At 44.2% G+C, this 16230-nt stretch overlaps 1 protein-coding gene and 5 non-coding genes across 6 annotated transcripts; all 6 read right to left on the reverse strand.

Moving 5' to 3' along the window:
* Positions 1-7354: 7354 nt before the first annotated feature.
* On the reverse strand, positions 7355-10034 carry LOC117857910 (uncharacterized). Its single transcript, XM_034740818.2, has 2 exons — positions 9564-10034; positions 7355-7879 (listed from the first exon to the last, which is right to left on the reverse strand). The coding sequence occupies exons 1-2, from the start codon at positions 9957-9959 to the stop codon at positions 7625-7627; spliced, it is 651 nt and encodes a 216-aa protein (XP_034596709.1). The 5' UTR covers positions 9960-10034; the 3' UTR covers positions 7355-7624.
* On the reverse strand, positions 8020-8106 carry LOC117859410 (small nucleolar RNA Z122). The gene has a single exon (XR_004641201.1). It is a non-coding gene; the product is annotated as a small nucleolar RNA Z122 (small nucleolar RNA).
* LOC117859409 (small nucleolar RNA Z122) lies at positions 8229-8321 on the reverse strand. Its single transcript, XR_004641200.1, has one exon. It is a non-coding gene; the product is annotated as a small nucleolar RNA Z122 (small nucleolar RNA).
* LOC117859411 (small nucleolar RNA Z122) lies at positions 8479-8576 on the reverse strand. Its single transcript, XR_004641202.1, has one exon. It is a non-coding gene; the product is annotated as a small nucleolar RNA Z122 (small nucleolar RNA).
* LOC117859359 (small nucleolar RNA Z119) lies at positions 8722-8821 on the reverse strand. The gene has a single exon (XR_004641158.1). It is a non-coding gene; the product is annotated as a small nucleolar RNA Z119 (small nucleolar RNA).
* On the reverse strand, positions 8914-9010 carry LOC117859417 (small nucleolar RNA Z119). Its single transcript, XR_004641208.1, has one exon. It is a non-coding gene; the product is annotated as a small nucleolar RNA Z119 (small nucleolar RNA).
* Positions 10035-16230: the final 6196 nt, after the last annotated feature.

Raw genomic sequence — 16230 nt, forward strand, 5'->3', positions numbered from 1 at the left:
GTACGGCGAAGGTTGCCAGCTTCGGTTTTGGTTTGTTTGTCTCTCTTTGTTGCATTCCGCCACTCTTCTGCGGTGGTCCTCGTCGGACCTGATGTATTCATCAAGTTTGCTGAAGAGGGCAGTCATGGTTTTAGGCTCCTTCCTTGACAGTTTTGACGCTGTTGGGCCGGGGGTTAAGCCCGCGATGCAAGCGGATATTGCTATAGATTCCTCAATGTGCGGTGCTTGAGAACGAAGTTGAACATATCTTCTTACATATTCTGCAAGTGGTTCCTTGTCCTTTTGCTTGCACTGAAAGAGGTCTGCCTGGGCCGTGTGGGGGTGGTGGAAACCCTGGAAATTTTGGGTGACCTTTGTCTTGAGATCGTGCCAGCTGATCACCGTGTGTGGAGGGAGCAGCGAATACCAATTTAGCATCGCGCCCTCGTAGGCAATTATGAAGGATTTGGCGAGGACGACATCATCCCCTCCGGCCGAAGCTACTACGGCTTCGTAACTCATTAAGAATTGCCGTGGGTCGGTGCGCCTGTTGAATTTGGGCAAGGTGGTTGGTTTGTAAGTTGTTGGCCATGGTGGAGTTTGTAGCCCTATTGAGAGCGGTGAAGTTGTGTCGACCACAAGGGACACCCCCGGTGAGTGGCGCTGGGTGCCTTGGCCGAAGTTGAGGCTGGGTTGAAGCTATGCTTGATCGACAGTGGGACTTTGATAAAAATAGGTTGCGGCCTGGTTTGCATTCTCGAGCAGCCTTTCGAGCTCTGCGACTTCTTTCTGTAGTGCTTCTAGTTGCCGCCTGGCTTCATTCAACTTTGATAGCCTGGCCGCAGCCTCTCTCTGGTGTTGCACTTGTTGTGCCAACTGTTCCTTTTTTTTCTTTTGACCTCTTCTATCTCTCGGAGAACTGAATCTAGTTCATTGTCCAGGCTGGATGGGCCAGTAGCTTCGGGTGTTGCGGGCTGGTGGGCATCAATGCGGTTGGCAGCTTCGTTTGCCACAGGTTGGTGGTTTTGGTGGTGACTTCGTTTGCGGGCTGGTTGCTCATTGCCTTGGCTCTCAGGACTTGCTCGACTCTTGCAAGACGCTCTGCCTTGTCGGGGAGGACTTGATGTGTGGCTTCGGGGGTCGTGAGCTGGTTGGCTTCTTCTGTGTTGTCTTCCCTCTGAGCTGCGGGTCTCTTTTTGCGTTGTGGTGGCATCGTGGGCTGTTTAACGAGTTAAACCACGGTGGGCGCCAAATGTTGGGGAACACCCAAACAACAGTAAGAAAATTATGACGAACGAAGATGACGGTAGTTCAAACAAACGTTACAGTGGCTGTCCTACCAATGATTCGTGTCCTTAGGGGGGACGGTTCGCCTCCCTTTATAGAGTCATAAAGTTACATTTTCGCATCCCCGTTATACCCATACCCAACCACTACATCCTAAGAATATTCCGTACAAGACAGTAACTTAGTTCTCATCCAAGACGTCGCTGTCACGGTAAAATTACATATCCAACCTCATACTAGACTCCTATTACAGAGCCGTCCTGCTATAAAGTGGTTCCGGGGTCACCTTGACTGTCTTCTTCTTCATTTGTAAGCTTCGTTGAGACCAAGCAGCCTTCAGTAGACTTTCCACCTTCTTTGGTCGAAGCCAGTTGACTTCGACTTCTGATCATGGAGTCTTCACGAAGCCGAAACGCTGGGAGCTCCGCGGGGGGTTTAACTTCGCGAGTCTTTTCATGCAAAATAACAAAGTGGACACCTTCGTGATAGCTAACTTCGGTCATTTGTTAACTTTGTAAGGAGGGGGAAAGTGATGAGGTTAGAATCGGTCCAGAGGAAAAGGTCCCCGCTAGCGCCGTTCAGGGTGTGTTGTGGGGCGGTCCCCAACAATTTTAAATGAACTCTCCTTTGTATCCACAGTTAGATTTCTCAGTATGGATAGCTCTCATTTTTTTTCCAACCATTCTAAAATTGATCTTAAATGAATATATTTAGCTTTTTTCTTTTCTAAATTGCAAATAATAAAAAGATATGGTTTCTCTCCTGCAATAAGTCCTTTAAAGGTCATACATATAACCACTTCAGCAAGCTGAGGAGGATAATGCTCAACTGTTGCATCATAGTTGATCAGTACCTTAATCACAATATGTGTCATAGTCGGTCAGTATATTAATTATAAATATTGTATTACACGTGTTCCACGCATTGACTGCTGTGGTTCGCCGCATAGACTCGCATGGTGTTTTTGTGTGTGGCCAGTAGGGGGTAAGTACAATACTTCAAAATTAATACTTTTCACACTCTTCTCGTAACGAGATGGTTTCTACTCTTTGACCCTCACTTTGATTGATTATGTTTTGCTTTTTCACCATCAAACGAAAAGGAATTATTCGAAATTCCAATAACCCCATGAATTTGGTTCAGGACCTAACAAAGACAGTAGCATTATCCTTCTGTTGTGGCGACCAAAGACTGCAGAGAAAAGGAACTGCATATCTTTTGGGCTAATGCCTTTTGACTAGAGAATAGTGGACAGTGGAAAGATAGGATTTATTCCGAATTTGCATGCTGACGCTACTGATCACTAAAAAAAGGGCAAAAGAGACGATATTATTCCATTGTGGGATTATTCATTGCAAAATATATGTGTTGGGTGAAAGGGAGCTGCCTGCCCTCTTACTTGCATAGCTCTCTCCTGCGATGTAGAAGTCATCGTTCTTGTACTGAGGGAACCTATTCAACAAATTTTCTAATAAGGTTTAGGTGTCCTCGGCTGCATCATTTAGAATTTCAGTTAACAAGCAAGAACATCTCAAACGTGATACTTTGTTCAGTAAAGATCATGAGAATGAAAAGATCAATACTGACAAAGAGATCATCGATGTTTTCTAGTTCAGAGGTTTTGTGTATGAAAAGCCAACGCCAATAGGTAACTCCAAGAATAGCAGACTGGACTCTAGTGATATAAAAAAAAAGAGTAACAATCTACTGGCAACTTTCTGAAGCAGTGAACTCATGAGTTATACTGGTTAGAGCAGTGAACTCGGAGGGTCGTGAAACCCCATTGCCAGTCCACGTTCGAAGCCTGGTGCTTACCCCTTCTTAAGACAAAGCCCATGGGCGTCTCCCCCTGAGATCGAGTTCTTTTAGAGCAGCTCCAGCGCTGCGTCGACTGCTATTGTCCACCGAAGTCTGAATGGAACTTTGGTTCCGTCCTCGCAGTGTAGACGTCGATTGAAACTTTGGTTCGTGGGACCCGCTTTGCGTAAAAGAAATATAAATCCCCTGCCACCGTCCTTGCTTGCACAAACTGAAGGATAAGTCCGCCGCTGCCCATGTGCTAGATATTCTATTTTATTCGCTGAGTTCGAATGCTATCCCGTAGTCGATTTCTGCTCTGACAAACACGATTCGACCTTCACTGTGTGTTCTATGCGGTCTTTTTGCCACCCCGGTTCGATTATTTTGCACACTGGAGCTGCTCTTAGAAGCAGTGAAGTTGAGCTTCACTTTCTCAAAGGACCACGAAAATATTTGGTAGCAAACACCAGTCCATGGACAAACATTGCCTCAGATTTTTTTTTCCCAGATTAAATGCAAGAGAAGTGAATTCTAAGCCTTTTTTTTAAACGTAAAGGGGCAGGAGCACTGCCACATCATATAAGGAGAGAGATGAGTGAACCGTTTACATAAATAAGATTACATGATGAAATATAAACTCCGATCTCATAGCTCTAAGATGCACTATGCTGCTCCTAGGCGATACTCAGCGTGCCACAGGCCTTCTGTCAAGTCGAATTTCTTCTTTGATGAAGAAGAAAACTTGGAACTCAGAGCACTGAATTCCACCGAAAATCCTCCTATTACACTCTTTCCATAGATTCCATGCCGTGTAAATGAGAAACACTGTTGTTGCTCATCTCTTTTCCTTCGTGGCCGCACTGATGGATGAACACCACCATGTCTGAAGCTCTGAACCGGCCAATGGCACAGTAACCATATCAATTGCCCAGTCACTGACCTTCTGCCAAACTTGCAACGCGAATGGACATTGGAGACATAGATGTGTAGCAGTTTCAGGCTCCACCTGGCAGAGAGGGCAGACAGGGTTGCATGGCCAGTTTTGTGCAAGAAGCCTGTCAGCGGTTAAGATCCTGTTTTGCAGCAGTAGCCAAGCGAAAACCTGTGTTTGCCCTTAGTTTGCACCCTCCAGATAGCTGCCGGTTGGAATGTGCAATAGGATCCTCTGAACTGAGCTAGATACGCTGTCTTGACACTATACTCTCCGTTTGCAGAGCATCTCCAGGCAATTGCATCAGGCTGATCATTTAGAGTTATGTTCTGAACTAGAAACTCTGCCATTTCTGTAACTGAATTCATTCTCCAGAGCCCTCTAGTCCATTTCTGCTCAGTGATCTCCTCATGGACTGTCTTATGCTTTCTCCATGCAAGATTGTAGACAGTTGGGGCGATGTCTCTTGGAGCCTTGCCATCCAACCAGGAGGAATTCCAAAACTGCGCTGTGTGGCCATTGCCAATTGTAACTACTGTGCTGACTCTGAAGATTTGCAGATCAACTTCATTAACCGGTGCATCGCCTGTAGCTGAAGTTCTGTCCGGTTCTCGCCACTGGTACCATACCCACCTTAGCCTCAGTGCTCAGCTAAAAAACTCTAGATTCAAGGGGCCCAATCCTCCTAGTTTCTTTGGCTTCATCACATTGATCCATCTGACAAGGCAATGTCCTCCATTGGCTTCATCTGCTCCTTTCCAGAGGAAGTTCCTCCTAATTTTATCAATTTGCTTGATTGTCCATTTCTTTGGAGCAAACACAGTGAGGAAGTATGTTGGGATTGCTGAGAGGACTGTGTTTACCAAAGTTAGCTTGCCTGCTTTATTGAGTAGCCTACCTTTCCAAGTTGGTAACCTGGAGACAACTTTATCGATCAATGGTTGTACATCTACTCGTCTTAGGGCCCTTGTGTGTAAAGGCAATCCTAAATATGTGCATGGGAAGGATTTCACCAGGCACTGGAAGTTCTGCACCACTTCTTCCAAATTGAGGCCATTGCATTGGATGGGGTAAATTACACTTTTAGTTCTGTTGGTGATGAGAAGCCAGCCCAAAGTCATCAAGGATATCACTAATTACTTTCATTTCCTCATTGTCTGCCTTTAGGAAAATGGGCACATCGTCGACATACAAGCTGAGCCTTGCCCTGGTTGATTTGTGTTGAATTGGGGTTAGGTGCCCTTGTGTTTCTGCAACCTGAAACATTCTGTGCAGTGGTTCCATGGCTAGAAGGAAGAGAACGGGGCTGAGAGGATCCCCCTAATGTAGCCTAATTCTATGCCTAAACCATTTCCCTCTTGCTCCATTGAGAAGTACTGAGGTGGTTGTAGTGGACAGGTGGTTGTAGTGGACAGTAAGATTGTAATCCATTCCCTCCATCTAGGCCCAAAACCCATTTGATGCAAAACCTCCATCAAGTAATCTCACCTGACGTTGTCAAAAGCCTTTTTGATATCAAGCTTCAGAAAAATTGTTGCTTTCTTTGCACGGTGCAGATTCTTGAGGAACCACAAGCATGGAAATTTCTAAGAAAAGGACCATCACCTGGTTTGGTACACGCTTACATTTCTCGAGGAACCACAAGCATGGAAATTGAACTACATGCTTATACGGCAATAAGAAACAACTTAGGTGAGTAAATCAATGAATTTTCATTCTCGTCGAAAACAGAACAGGCAGCAAGAAAGTTCATAAAAACATGCATGGAGATGCAACTGTTATAGGTTTAATTTTATTAGTAGCAGCATTACTGATGGGACTTGTGGAGGTAATATAGCATTCGTGTAGAAGAAGAATGAGTGAGACTGGCTGACCTTTATTCCACGATTTTTTTTAAGTCTAAACCTGTTCCATTGCATTAACAAGGAGAGGTGCCTGCTGCTATGTAGCCGACAGATGAGCAAGCAGGGCCTGAAGATTGAAGTTCAGTTAAATGACAGTGCAAGGTATGCGAATTTTAAATTGAAGAGAAATACATAAGGAAAAAACAATGAGTTTTGTCAAGAATTGGGCAAGCATTTAATTAAGAAGAAAAAACAATGGCTTCTAGACACATACTGATTAACTTCGATTCCTTCTTTAGAAAAGATCATATCATAGATAAAACAAGAAAATAAATTCTAATAAAAAAGGCCATCAACAAAAGCCAATGTTCTAGTGTTTCTCCCAATATTTTGGATGGACAAGGTTCGGTTTTTTTTTTGGAAAAAAAAAGCAACAGAAATGCATTGGACACATTTGGACTCTACTCATAACGCTTAAACACTAATGTGTCCAAATGTGGCCATCAGAAATGCCCTAGTGAGTGGAGTCCAATACGGCTCTGTGAACTAAAGATGGAGAAAAGACCAAAAAATACCATTGCACATTTGCATAAGCCAGCTAGAGAACAGCAGCAGTCTTGAGCCTTGAGGTAGTTTGACAATTGACACTAGCATCATGCAAGTACGTTACCGTGGGGGCAAATATTGTGAGCCAAGCCAATGAAACCTAGCCAATATCTGCGTTGATCTTTATTTGCAGCTATCTCAGCGAAACTAGCTAGAAAGTACTTCACTTTTCGGAGAAGTGCTCTTCTGTTGACTTAGGGGTGTTTGGATACGAGGTGTTAAACTTTAACAGTGTCACATCGGATGTTCGATGCTAATTAGAAGAACTAAACATGAGCTAATTATAAAACTAATTGCAGAACCCTGTGCTAATTCGCGAGACGAATCTATTAAGCCTAATTAATCCATCATTAGCAATTGGTTACTGTAGCACCACATTGTCAAATCATGGACTAATTAGGCTTAATAGGTTTGTCTCGTGAATTACACTCCATCTGTGCAATTAGTTTTGTAATTAGCCTATATTTAATACTCCTAATTAGCATCAAACATCCGATGTGACATGTGTTAAACTTTAACACATGGTTGCCCTTACATTGGCCCATGATAATGTGAGGATAAACTTCTCTCTCTCCAAGCAGCAGCGAACGCTGGTCTAAAAGGAATAAAATATGGAGGTGCAGCAGCAGCCGAGCAAATCAATGCACAAGCGTGTAAACTGGATGCCCAAGAGAGATTTTGAGAAATGTCATTTTTGTTCGATCCAGCAAAAGCACGCCAGTTGAGATAATTTTGAGGTCAGATTGATGTGAGCATTTGCAACTGCAAAATCAATCCTGATTAAGTTAATATTTAGCAATGCATAATCACCATCTGAAATCATCAGATCTCTCTACGTTTAGACGTCAGATCATCTCTCTCTATGTTAAGGCACGAGATGCACTCATGAGCTGAAAACAACAAGAGATTTCCAGTAAAAGAGAAACTTTAATCATGACAAGATGCAGAACAAAGGATCTACAGACTTGAATTAGAAGCTACACAAGCATAAAACCAAGCCTCATGCTTTCCCCTCATACATGAAGTTCTGGAGGCTGTTAACCAACATCAGCGGTATACACCAACTACCACGATGAACACTGGACTCTTGTTTCAGCTGCTACAAGACCTACCCACAGATGTCCTAATGCTACAACCATTTACCAACGACCCACAACCACAGCATGGGCCGTGCTGACTATCGCTTCGATGGTGGCCTCCCATCATCATCATCGTCACCATCGTCATCTCCATCATCTTCGTCGTCACCTGATCTCTTCCTCTTCGCAGAGGACTGTGCCTTCACAGAATCCTCAACGTCATCGGCATCATCTTCTTCGTCAATCTCATCCTCGGCAGCTTCACCGTTTTCTTCTGGCTCGAAGTCACTAGAGTGCTCTTCATCTTCAGCTCGACCAAGGGGCTGGACCAGATACTCAGTTCCCAGTTCCTCCTGCAAAAATTTCAACCAGTGTGAGCCCCATAGTCCAGATCTCACAAGGACATGAAAGCAAGCAGCTTCATCTTTTTTAAAGATTTTTTTGTGAAGTTTTAAAGATATAGTCCAATCAAAATCCTTATTGTCAAATAAGTTAAGGGATCAGACTGACGTGCAATTTTTCATCACATACATAAATCCATAAAAGGATATCTGAAATGAATTGTTCATCATTTCCCAAAAGCAGCATAGTATAAGTTTGGCCCACATCGAACTTCCCAAGGAAAAACCAACCAGAAAACTTAATATGTCTAGATTCAACAAAAGATGCGCGCATATGTATATTAAGCTCAGATCTAAAGAGTATGGGATCAGACTGACGTGCAATTTTTCATCATATACATAAATCCATAGAAGGATATCTGAAATAAAAATGAATTGTTCATCACTTCCCAAATACAGCACAATATAAAGTAAGTTTAGCCCACATCAAACCTCAAGGAAAAAGCAACCAGAAAACTTTTTTTTTGAAGAAAGCAGCCAGAAAACTTAAGAAACATGTCTAGATTCAACAAAAGATGTGCACATATGTATATTAGGCTCAGATCTACAGAGTTGGGATCAGACTGACGTGCAAGGTATAATCAAGAGGTAGATAACATTTATCACCCTCAGAAACAACCTCTGGAATATGTTCTCGTCATTTCTCCACAAGAGCATGGAGGATAAGATGCTCTCACACTCTTTGAGCACATATTCTAAAGCACTGGATAGCAACAAATTTTTTCCATTTGACCAGGAATTAGGCCACTTGAAACAAAGCTTTGTTTTTAAAAAGGGGAAAACAGAGCAAGTGCTTTTTGATCAGAACGGCAAATCAGTTTTTTTTTGCAGCACTGGGAGAAGCTATGGCTCATCCTCAGAAACAGCCTCTGATAGATAACATCATGTCCAAAAGCACAGCAGAAGCCACAAGAAAATATTAATGATAATTTCCAATCACATAGATGTAATGGACTCATAGTTATGCTAGTATTAGGCAAATAGTGCTTTTGATCAGAACGGCAAATCAGTTCTTTTGCAGCACTCGGAGAGCTCTTGGCTCACCTCAGAAACAGCCTCTGATAAAATTCATCATCTCCAAAAGCACAAGGTTGAGCCCAAAGATAACCCTAGCAAATAATTTCCAGTTCCACATAGTTAAGCAAACCACAGATCCCCAAAGATAATCCTAGTAAATAATTTCCAGTTCCACATGGTTAAGCAAACCACATATCTATAAGGCTACTTGGTTAAACGTCTCCATATAGTTAGATCTCCCGCAGCCCAGATATTCAGAGTCAAAATTCCAAGCTTGAAACCCTGAACAAACTGCTCGAGCCAGATCCTCAAACAAAATTTTGAAAGATTAGCCTCAGCTACATGCTCAATTGCTCATGAAACAAATCAGGCAAAAAAACGCTACAAAATCTTATTTGGGAGGAAAACGCTACAAAATCTGTTCTTTCATGAACAGAGCAAGATGGATCTGAGGTTTTTTTTTTTGCGGAATCAATAGCAGCAACGAATCAACAACCAAAAAAAATGCATACCGAAGCAACAGCGCACAGATCTATCAGCATGAAACGAGACTAACATATTAACAATAATTTAAGACAGTAAAGATGAAAATTTTACGAAATCAAGAAGGGAATTATACCTCCTGCTCGTCTTCACCATCGACCTCGTCGTCGTCGTCGTCGTCGTCGTCATCGTCATCGTCGTCGTCGTCGCCACCCTCCGCCTCCCCGGCGTCGTCGTCGTCGTCATCCTCGTCGGAGATCTCCACGACGCCCGCCGCCTCCTTCTCCTCCCCGTCTATCTCCTCTTCGTCATCCTCCTCCTCGCCCTCTCCCTCGTCCTCCTCGTCACCGTCTTCCTCCCCATCTACTGCCTCCTCCCCGTCTTCCCCCTCAACCTCCTCCTTCTCCTCCTCCTCGCCGTCCACCACCTCCTCCACATCAACCACCTCCGCAGCCTTCTTGGCCGCCGCCGCCTTCTTGCGGGCCATCTCGGCCGCCCGTTCGTCCGCCTCCACCTCCACCTCCGGCTTCATATCGAAGCACAGGAATTCTTGCGGCGAAATCGGATTTGTTTGGGTTGGTGTTGTGGTGGTGGAAAATTTGGGGCAAATTTTGGCGAATTTGTAAGCGGGCGGGGACGAACAGGGGGCGGGGGAGGGCTGGGTTTGGGCTGATGGGCTCCAGAAGATCTTGGCCGTTCGAGACAAGAACAGGCACGCGGATCGGTGACGTGGCGTACGATCGGACGGCTGCGGGGGCTTTGTTCGTGCAGGTGCTTTGTTCGTGCAGGGTGCGGAGTCTGGACGGGTCGGGAGAACGGCTAGGGCTGATGTCAGCGTGAGAAAGATTCTCTTTTTTTTTCTATCCTGGGTAAAAAAAATACAGCAGTATATTTGCGGTCCTGATGTATTCCGTATGTGGGCCTGCCAACTTACAGTTATACTTGTACTCTGTCTCCTCCCTATCACAAACAATGTTCTTTTTTATACAATTTAGTTCTCTGGAAATTACTTTCCCCACCAATTTTTTTATATATACAACTGTAGTCTATAATTTTTTTTGTAAAGTATAGTATTCTAAATATATATTTTAGGAAATATATATTATATCATGTGGCAATAAAAGGACATGGATATATTATGATTCTCAAAAGATTGTAATATTTATTGGTACGAGGTTTTTATTTCTTTTAGATTTGAAATCTTTTTATTTGCTATAAACTATGAATGTATATTATTTTAGAGTTTAAAAAATACCATACTTTTGTAAAATATTTTGGTTTTGAAAATGAGATGTTTTAATGGAATAAACCTTGTAGTTTTGAAGAAAATGTGTTGCTAAAAACTGTAGTATTTTGGTCTCAAAATTTCTATTCCAAACCATTCTTTTCTAAACCATAGCTTTGCATGTCTATTACTTCTAAAACTACAATTGCATATATTCAAACATGTTTTTAAATGATTTTTTTTTGAGTTTGTGCTAGAATGGCCCGAAATGGTCGAATGGAACATTTTAGGTCTGATGTGTTCTCGCGTGTGTCAGGAAAAATAAAGAAAAAAAATCTAATCTCACATGCTTATCATATAAATTGAGATTATGCTTGAAATTAAGTGTCTCCAGATGCTCGTAGGGATAAGGTGTTTGGTGCATGCATTTAGGGTTGAGTGCGGATGTTTGTGCATATGAGTGCTTTCATCGGTATTATGTTTCATAAAATTTGAGATTATGCTAAAACTAAGTTTACATCTCAATTCGAACTAAGTGTAGCTCAGCTGGTAAAATTCATTGTGGTCGAACTTGCCCACCAGAGTTCGAGTCCTCGACTCAGCACTGGTGCTCGCATTATCTTGGATTTATTCCAGGATTTAACCGGCACTATACTTTCAGTGGTAGGCGACGAGCTCGTCGACAACGAGGCGTCAGTGGTGACTTTGTTAATCTCGAGGATTTGCCGGCTCGATCTTTCGGAGGTGCTCATAGGGGTAGGGGTGCATACGTGTGTTCGTAGGAACAAGTGCGCATGCGTGTATGTGAGCGTTAGCGTCTGTATGATTCGAAAAAAAGTTTACGTCTTAATTTTATTTCCATTAGTCTCTATAGCTAACTAAAAAACAAATACTATTCTTGCACGCATAAATATACATACGGTAGAGTAATTTTGACTAGAAAAAGTCTAGGCAGGTAACTATAGGGGCTAGATTATTTGCGCTAGCTGCAGCTACACAAGCACACAATCTAGCCACTCGGCTGCAGCGCAAGCTAATATAGATATTCGGTCACTTTGGTAAGCGATAGCAATAGGGTCAACCCAAGTACAACAATAGCAACCCATAGAGATTGGTAACGTAGAGTCCTTTATTACCCAGCAGTTTTGGTTTTTTTGCGTTCTACTAATCAATTTCTTTGCATCTCATCTCATTATTGGCAATATATAACTCCCTGTCGGTTACACATAAGAGAGCTTTATCCTTAGTCTCCGTACAGAAATTTATATCTTTTTATAAAGAAAAGTAAAAAATACAACATACGTAGTAAAGGGAAAAAAAATAAAAATGTCACTTTTAAAATACTTGCTTTAGTGCAATGTACTTTTGTTAGTGTAAGAGTAACTCCCATAACGAATAATTATGAGCATGGCTTCCACAGTACTACCTATGCGGATATCTAAGATCATACCTACAAAAGGTAAGATCATGTTGGTTCAAGTTTTACATACGTTTTATTATCTCATTTCAACATATTTTTGGACATATTTATGGATCCATTTTTGACATTTAGCCAACCGTATTGAACTTGTACTTCAAATTTCTAGCGTAATTATTTTTAGACATAGCACAAGCCATGGTGAAGCCCAGCGAGTGTTCATTCTAGAAGAATCAAGAATGGGTGGACCGTGCAAACGCTTGCAGTTGCAAAATTTGCCTTTTCGGCCAAATCGAGGATTAGTGTAGCTTATATACACTAATAATTAATCAGTTCGCGTACTAGTGATGCGCTTTTAATCACTAATTTGACCCAGTGAACCGCGCAGAATTACTCACCAAGCGGCGGTGTTGCGTGCAGGATCTAAAAGCCGCTGTCCCAGTAGAGCGCACTAGGGTTTGGAAGCATTCAATTGTTGGCCGTGAATTTGCATTTACGCCCTCCACGAAGGCCACGTTCCGCTCCGGGTCCATCGGCGAGAAAGAGGACGGAACGGCGGGGGGCCACAGGCGCGCGCCCGCAGCAGATTCCCCGTTCCCCCGCGGTGGTCACGTCTCACGTCACGTGTTGCCCTCCAAGAATACATTTTTTTTTATGTGGGAGACAACAGACAAGGAGCTCGTTTCGTCTGATTTGAGAAGGATTATTGTAATCGCTCCCTCTGTAAACTAAGCAGGTCTGAGATTTTTTATAAAATAATATTGGTAGTAACTACGTGCACGGTTAATCGGCTTTTCTTTAAATAAATGTAAAATGTTAAACCATAATATAAAGTCCCCTCTTTATAGGTTTTATTACCAGGAGTAGTGGGCAAGTGGCAAGCACCACCCCGTGCTTCTTCTGAGTGGGCCTGATGCAAAATTTATATCCCGCGTCAAGGCCGACCCTGCTGGGCCTGGACCTTAGTGCCACGGTGGAAGCGTTTACGCAATGGCCCAGCATACTGTTGGTTCTCTTGCCGGCCCCCAAAGAAGGACCTTTGGGCTTTTGGGTCATGAGGAACAGCCAGCAGAGCTTGATCTAGGCCAACCTGGCCCATGCATATGGCTCCTGCCCTTTATGATTTATTTACCTTTATATTTTTGGCTTAGGCTTGAAAATAACCGCATATGCTTTTCATAAGCTGCTGTGCTTTCTGCTTCCTCCGTTTCAGCCCAAGCCCCCAATCCGTCACGGCGTCACTGCTCAAATGATGCATGCAATTTGCTCAATGATCGATGGCATGTAATGTGCTGTCATCCAGTGGAGGGGCTATACATATGCCAATCAATAATTCAATGCAAGTCCATTTTTAACACGGCAGCTAGAGTGGATATACAGTTTCTATCAAAGTGTGGTAGAGTCATATGAAACTATGACTCCGCTCATCAGGGCAAATTTAACTTGTTGCCTCTTCTTGAGTTCTTGTATAGTACCTTTTACACAAATTAGCACTTGTAGTGGTACAAATCTTTTGATTGGTTAAAGTAAAATTCTCACTAACAAACATTGTTCAATTGATTGGAAGAGGAGGTATACCTTTGTGTTCCAAGCTTTGCCTGCAACAACCGAGAACATTTACATTGGATCTAGATGAATTTTTTCAGAGTTACAGTGCTCCCTCCATTCCAAATTGTAGGTCGTTTTGGATTTTCTAGGTTCATAGATATTATTATACATCTAGAGATACACTATATCTATCTATACACTTAGAAAAGTTAAAATGACCTACAATTTAGAACGGAGGAAGTAGCTCATAATTTAAAAAATTAGGTCATCTGGCAAACGAATATACGACCTCCCACAATTCAATTCCAATCTTGATCCCATAAACAGTTGCGTACATACAGGCAAAGAAATCCCCATCTCACATACAGCTGCTGTCCTAAAACTATGTGTAGATCTATACTCTATCATATAGTCACTCACAGGATGAGTATGGACACATTTCGTATCTGCAGTATATACGAACAAATATTGGCAATCCCACTCAGTACTCAAGAAACCAATGATTTGCACCCAGCCAAGCCAGCCACCCAAGCACCAACGAGAAGAAAAAGAAGAAAGAATGAAAAGGAATTCACATGACCCTGAAGAGCTAGCAGGATAGATCAATCCTCCGGCGGGTTGTTTAGCGCGTGGACCATGACCTGCATGACCCTAACCTGCATCTGGAGGCGTAGGATGTAGCCGGCGGCGTGCAGGAGGAGCTCCTCCAGCCGGCCATCATCTGCCCGCTCCCCGTCGCCGCCTTCGCAGGCCGGCACGAGCCTTCTCAGCGCCTCCATCTTCCGCCTGATCGCCTCGACACGCTTCCTCCTCGACGCTGCCGACCTTGGCCGGCATTTGCCGCCGCCCTTCCTCAGCTTTCTCGCCTTCATCAGCGACGGCCTCGACGGCCTTCCCAATTTCAGGCGCCTTGCAGCCGCCGCCGCCGGCGCAGCGCCGGCAACGCCGCCGCCGTAGCAAGCATGAGCTGCCATATATATACCCGGCGGCGCGCCTGGCTGCCGGTACGGTGGTGGTAGGCTGCTCGCTGCTGGATCACGCACAATACCACAACGACAGCCGTGACAGCGCGAGATCAAAGGGCTGTTGCTTATATACAGATTGGATGGCAATGGCGGCATGTGCGCGCGCTCGGAGTTGGTGGCATAATCTAATCGCGGGTGATTAAACTAAACTAGGAGATTGATGAGCAAGTAGCTAGCGTGCAGATATCTGGATGCAGAGTTGTGTGGATATGGCGAACAGCTAGCAGGAGGCGAGAACAGGGGAGCAGCGACGTAAAGAGATCGAGGGGCACGTTGGGCCAGCATCTGCAGCAGCTGGGAGATGAGGATCGGAGAGAGAGCACGAGAGGTGTTTGCTTGAGCGCGCGGGAAGAAGGGCACACGCCGCATGTTCTGCAAACTCGAGCCCACATGCCGCCACATGCGCGCGCTCTCTGATGACGGCTCATTTCACGCGGGCTTGCACGCAACGTGCAGCAGCCGCGCTGCCGGCGGCCACACGCCACTCGTAGGCCACTCCGGCGGCTGCGCCTTGCCTGTCTCCAGAGAGAGCATGCATATGCGCGCGCCATCTTTTTCCTCGGCGGAACGCGCTGTCGGCCGGGTTGTTCGCTCCGCCCACTGGGGGTGGGGATAGTCCTCGCGCCTTCGACGTGTCCTGGGGCCCTGTGGGCATGAGCTAGAGCTAGCACTCCGCCTTCTCCTTCACTAGAGACTGTGGCGCGCCTATTATCCGCCCAGTGTGGGTGCAGAGCTCGCCGATCAATCCGTGATACTTTTATACCATTGAATGAACTTTTAAAAAATGATTTTGAACACAGGAAGGTCATGAGGTTCACACTGCCGCTATTACGCCGTTAGAATGAAGTATGTAGGTGCAAAGACATAAATTTATAATAACTTGGTATGTAATGTTCAAACATCTACTCAGAGCGAACTATATATCTTGCTCATGAACTGGAATTTGAAAGATACCCATCTGCAGTATATATAAATAAGTTAAATAAAACAATGTCAAGAAAGAAAGAAAATATAATTAGAATTTCAGGTTACCAAGATCGACCTTCAAATATCTCCACTGACACTTCAGCAAACAACCACTACGGGAAAGCTTATCTTCGCCGAGTGTAATTACTTCGCCGAGTGCTTTTTTTCGGGCACTCGGCGAAGCACCGTTTTGCCGAGTGTAACATAAAAAACACACGGCAAAAATAAAACACTCGGCGAAATACCGGTTTGCCGAGTGCCACCCAAAAAACACTCGGCAAACACCCAACAGGCACTCGGCAAACTTTGACACTCGGCAAAATGACGCCCACGTGACTTCCCCGTGCCGCCGGTGGCGCCCCTCCGTGACGGCTGTTAGTGTCATGATGGGACACTCGGCAAACTATAGTCTTTGCCGAGTGTCTTGATGGGACACTCGGCAAACCCTATAGGTTGCCGAGTGCTAGGGGGTACACTCGGCAAACTATAGGGTTTGCCGAGTGTCTTTTCACACACTCGGCAAACATAATTTTTTTTCCCCTCCTTCACCCTCCAAACTTTTTACACTCCACATGTATGGCATTTGGCACTGCATGGTAGAAGATGGACTATTTTTTGACCT

This window comes from Setaria viridis, chromosome 5 (genome assembly GCF_005286985.2).
Source record: "Setaria viridis chromosome 5, Setaria_viridis_v4.0, whole genome shotgun sequence".
NCBI classification, from domain to species: domain Eukaryota; kingdom Viridiplantae; phylum Streptophyta; class Magnoliopsida; order Poales; family Poaceae; genus Setaria; species Setaria viridis.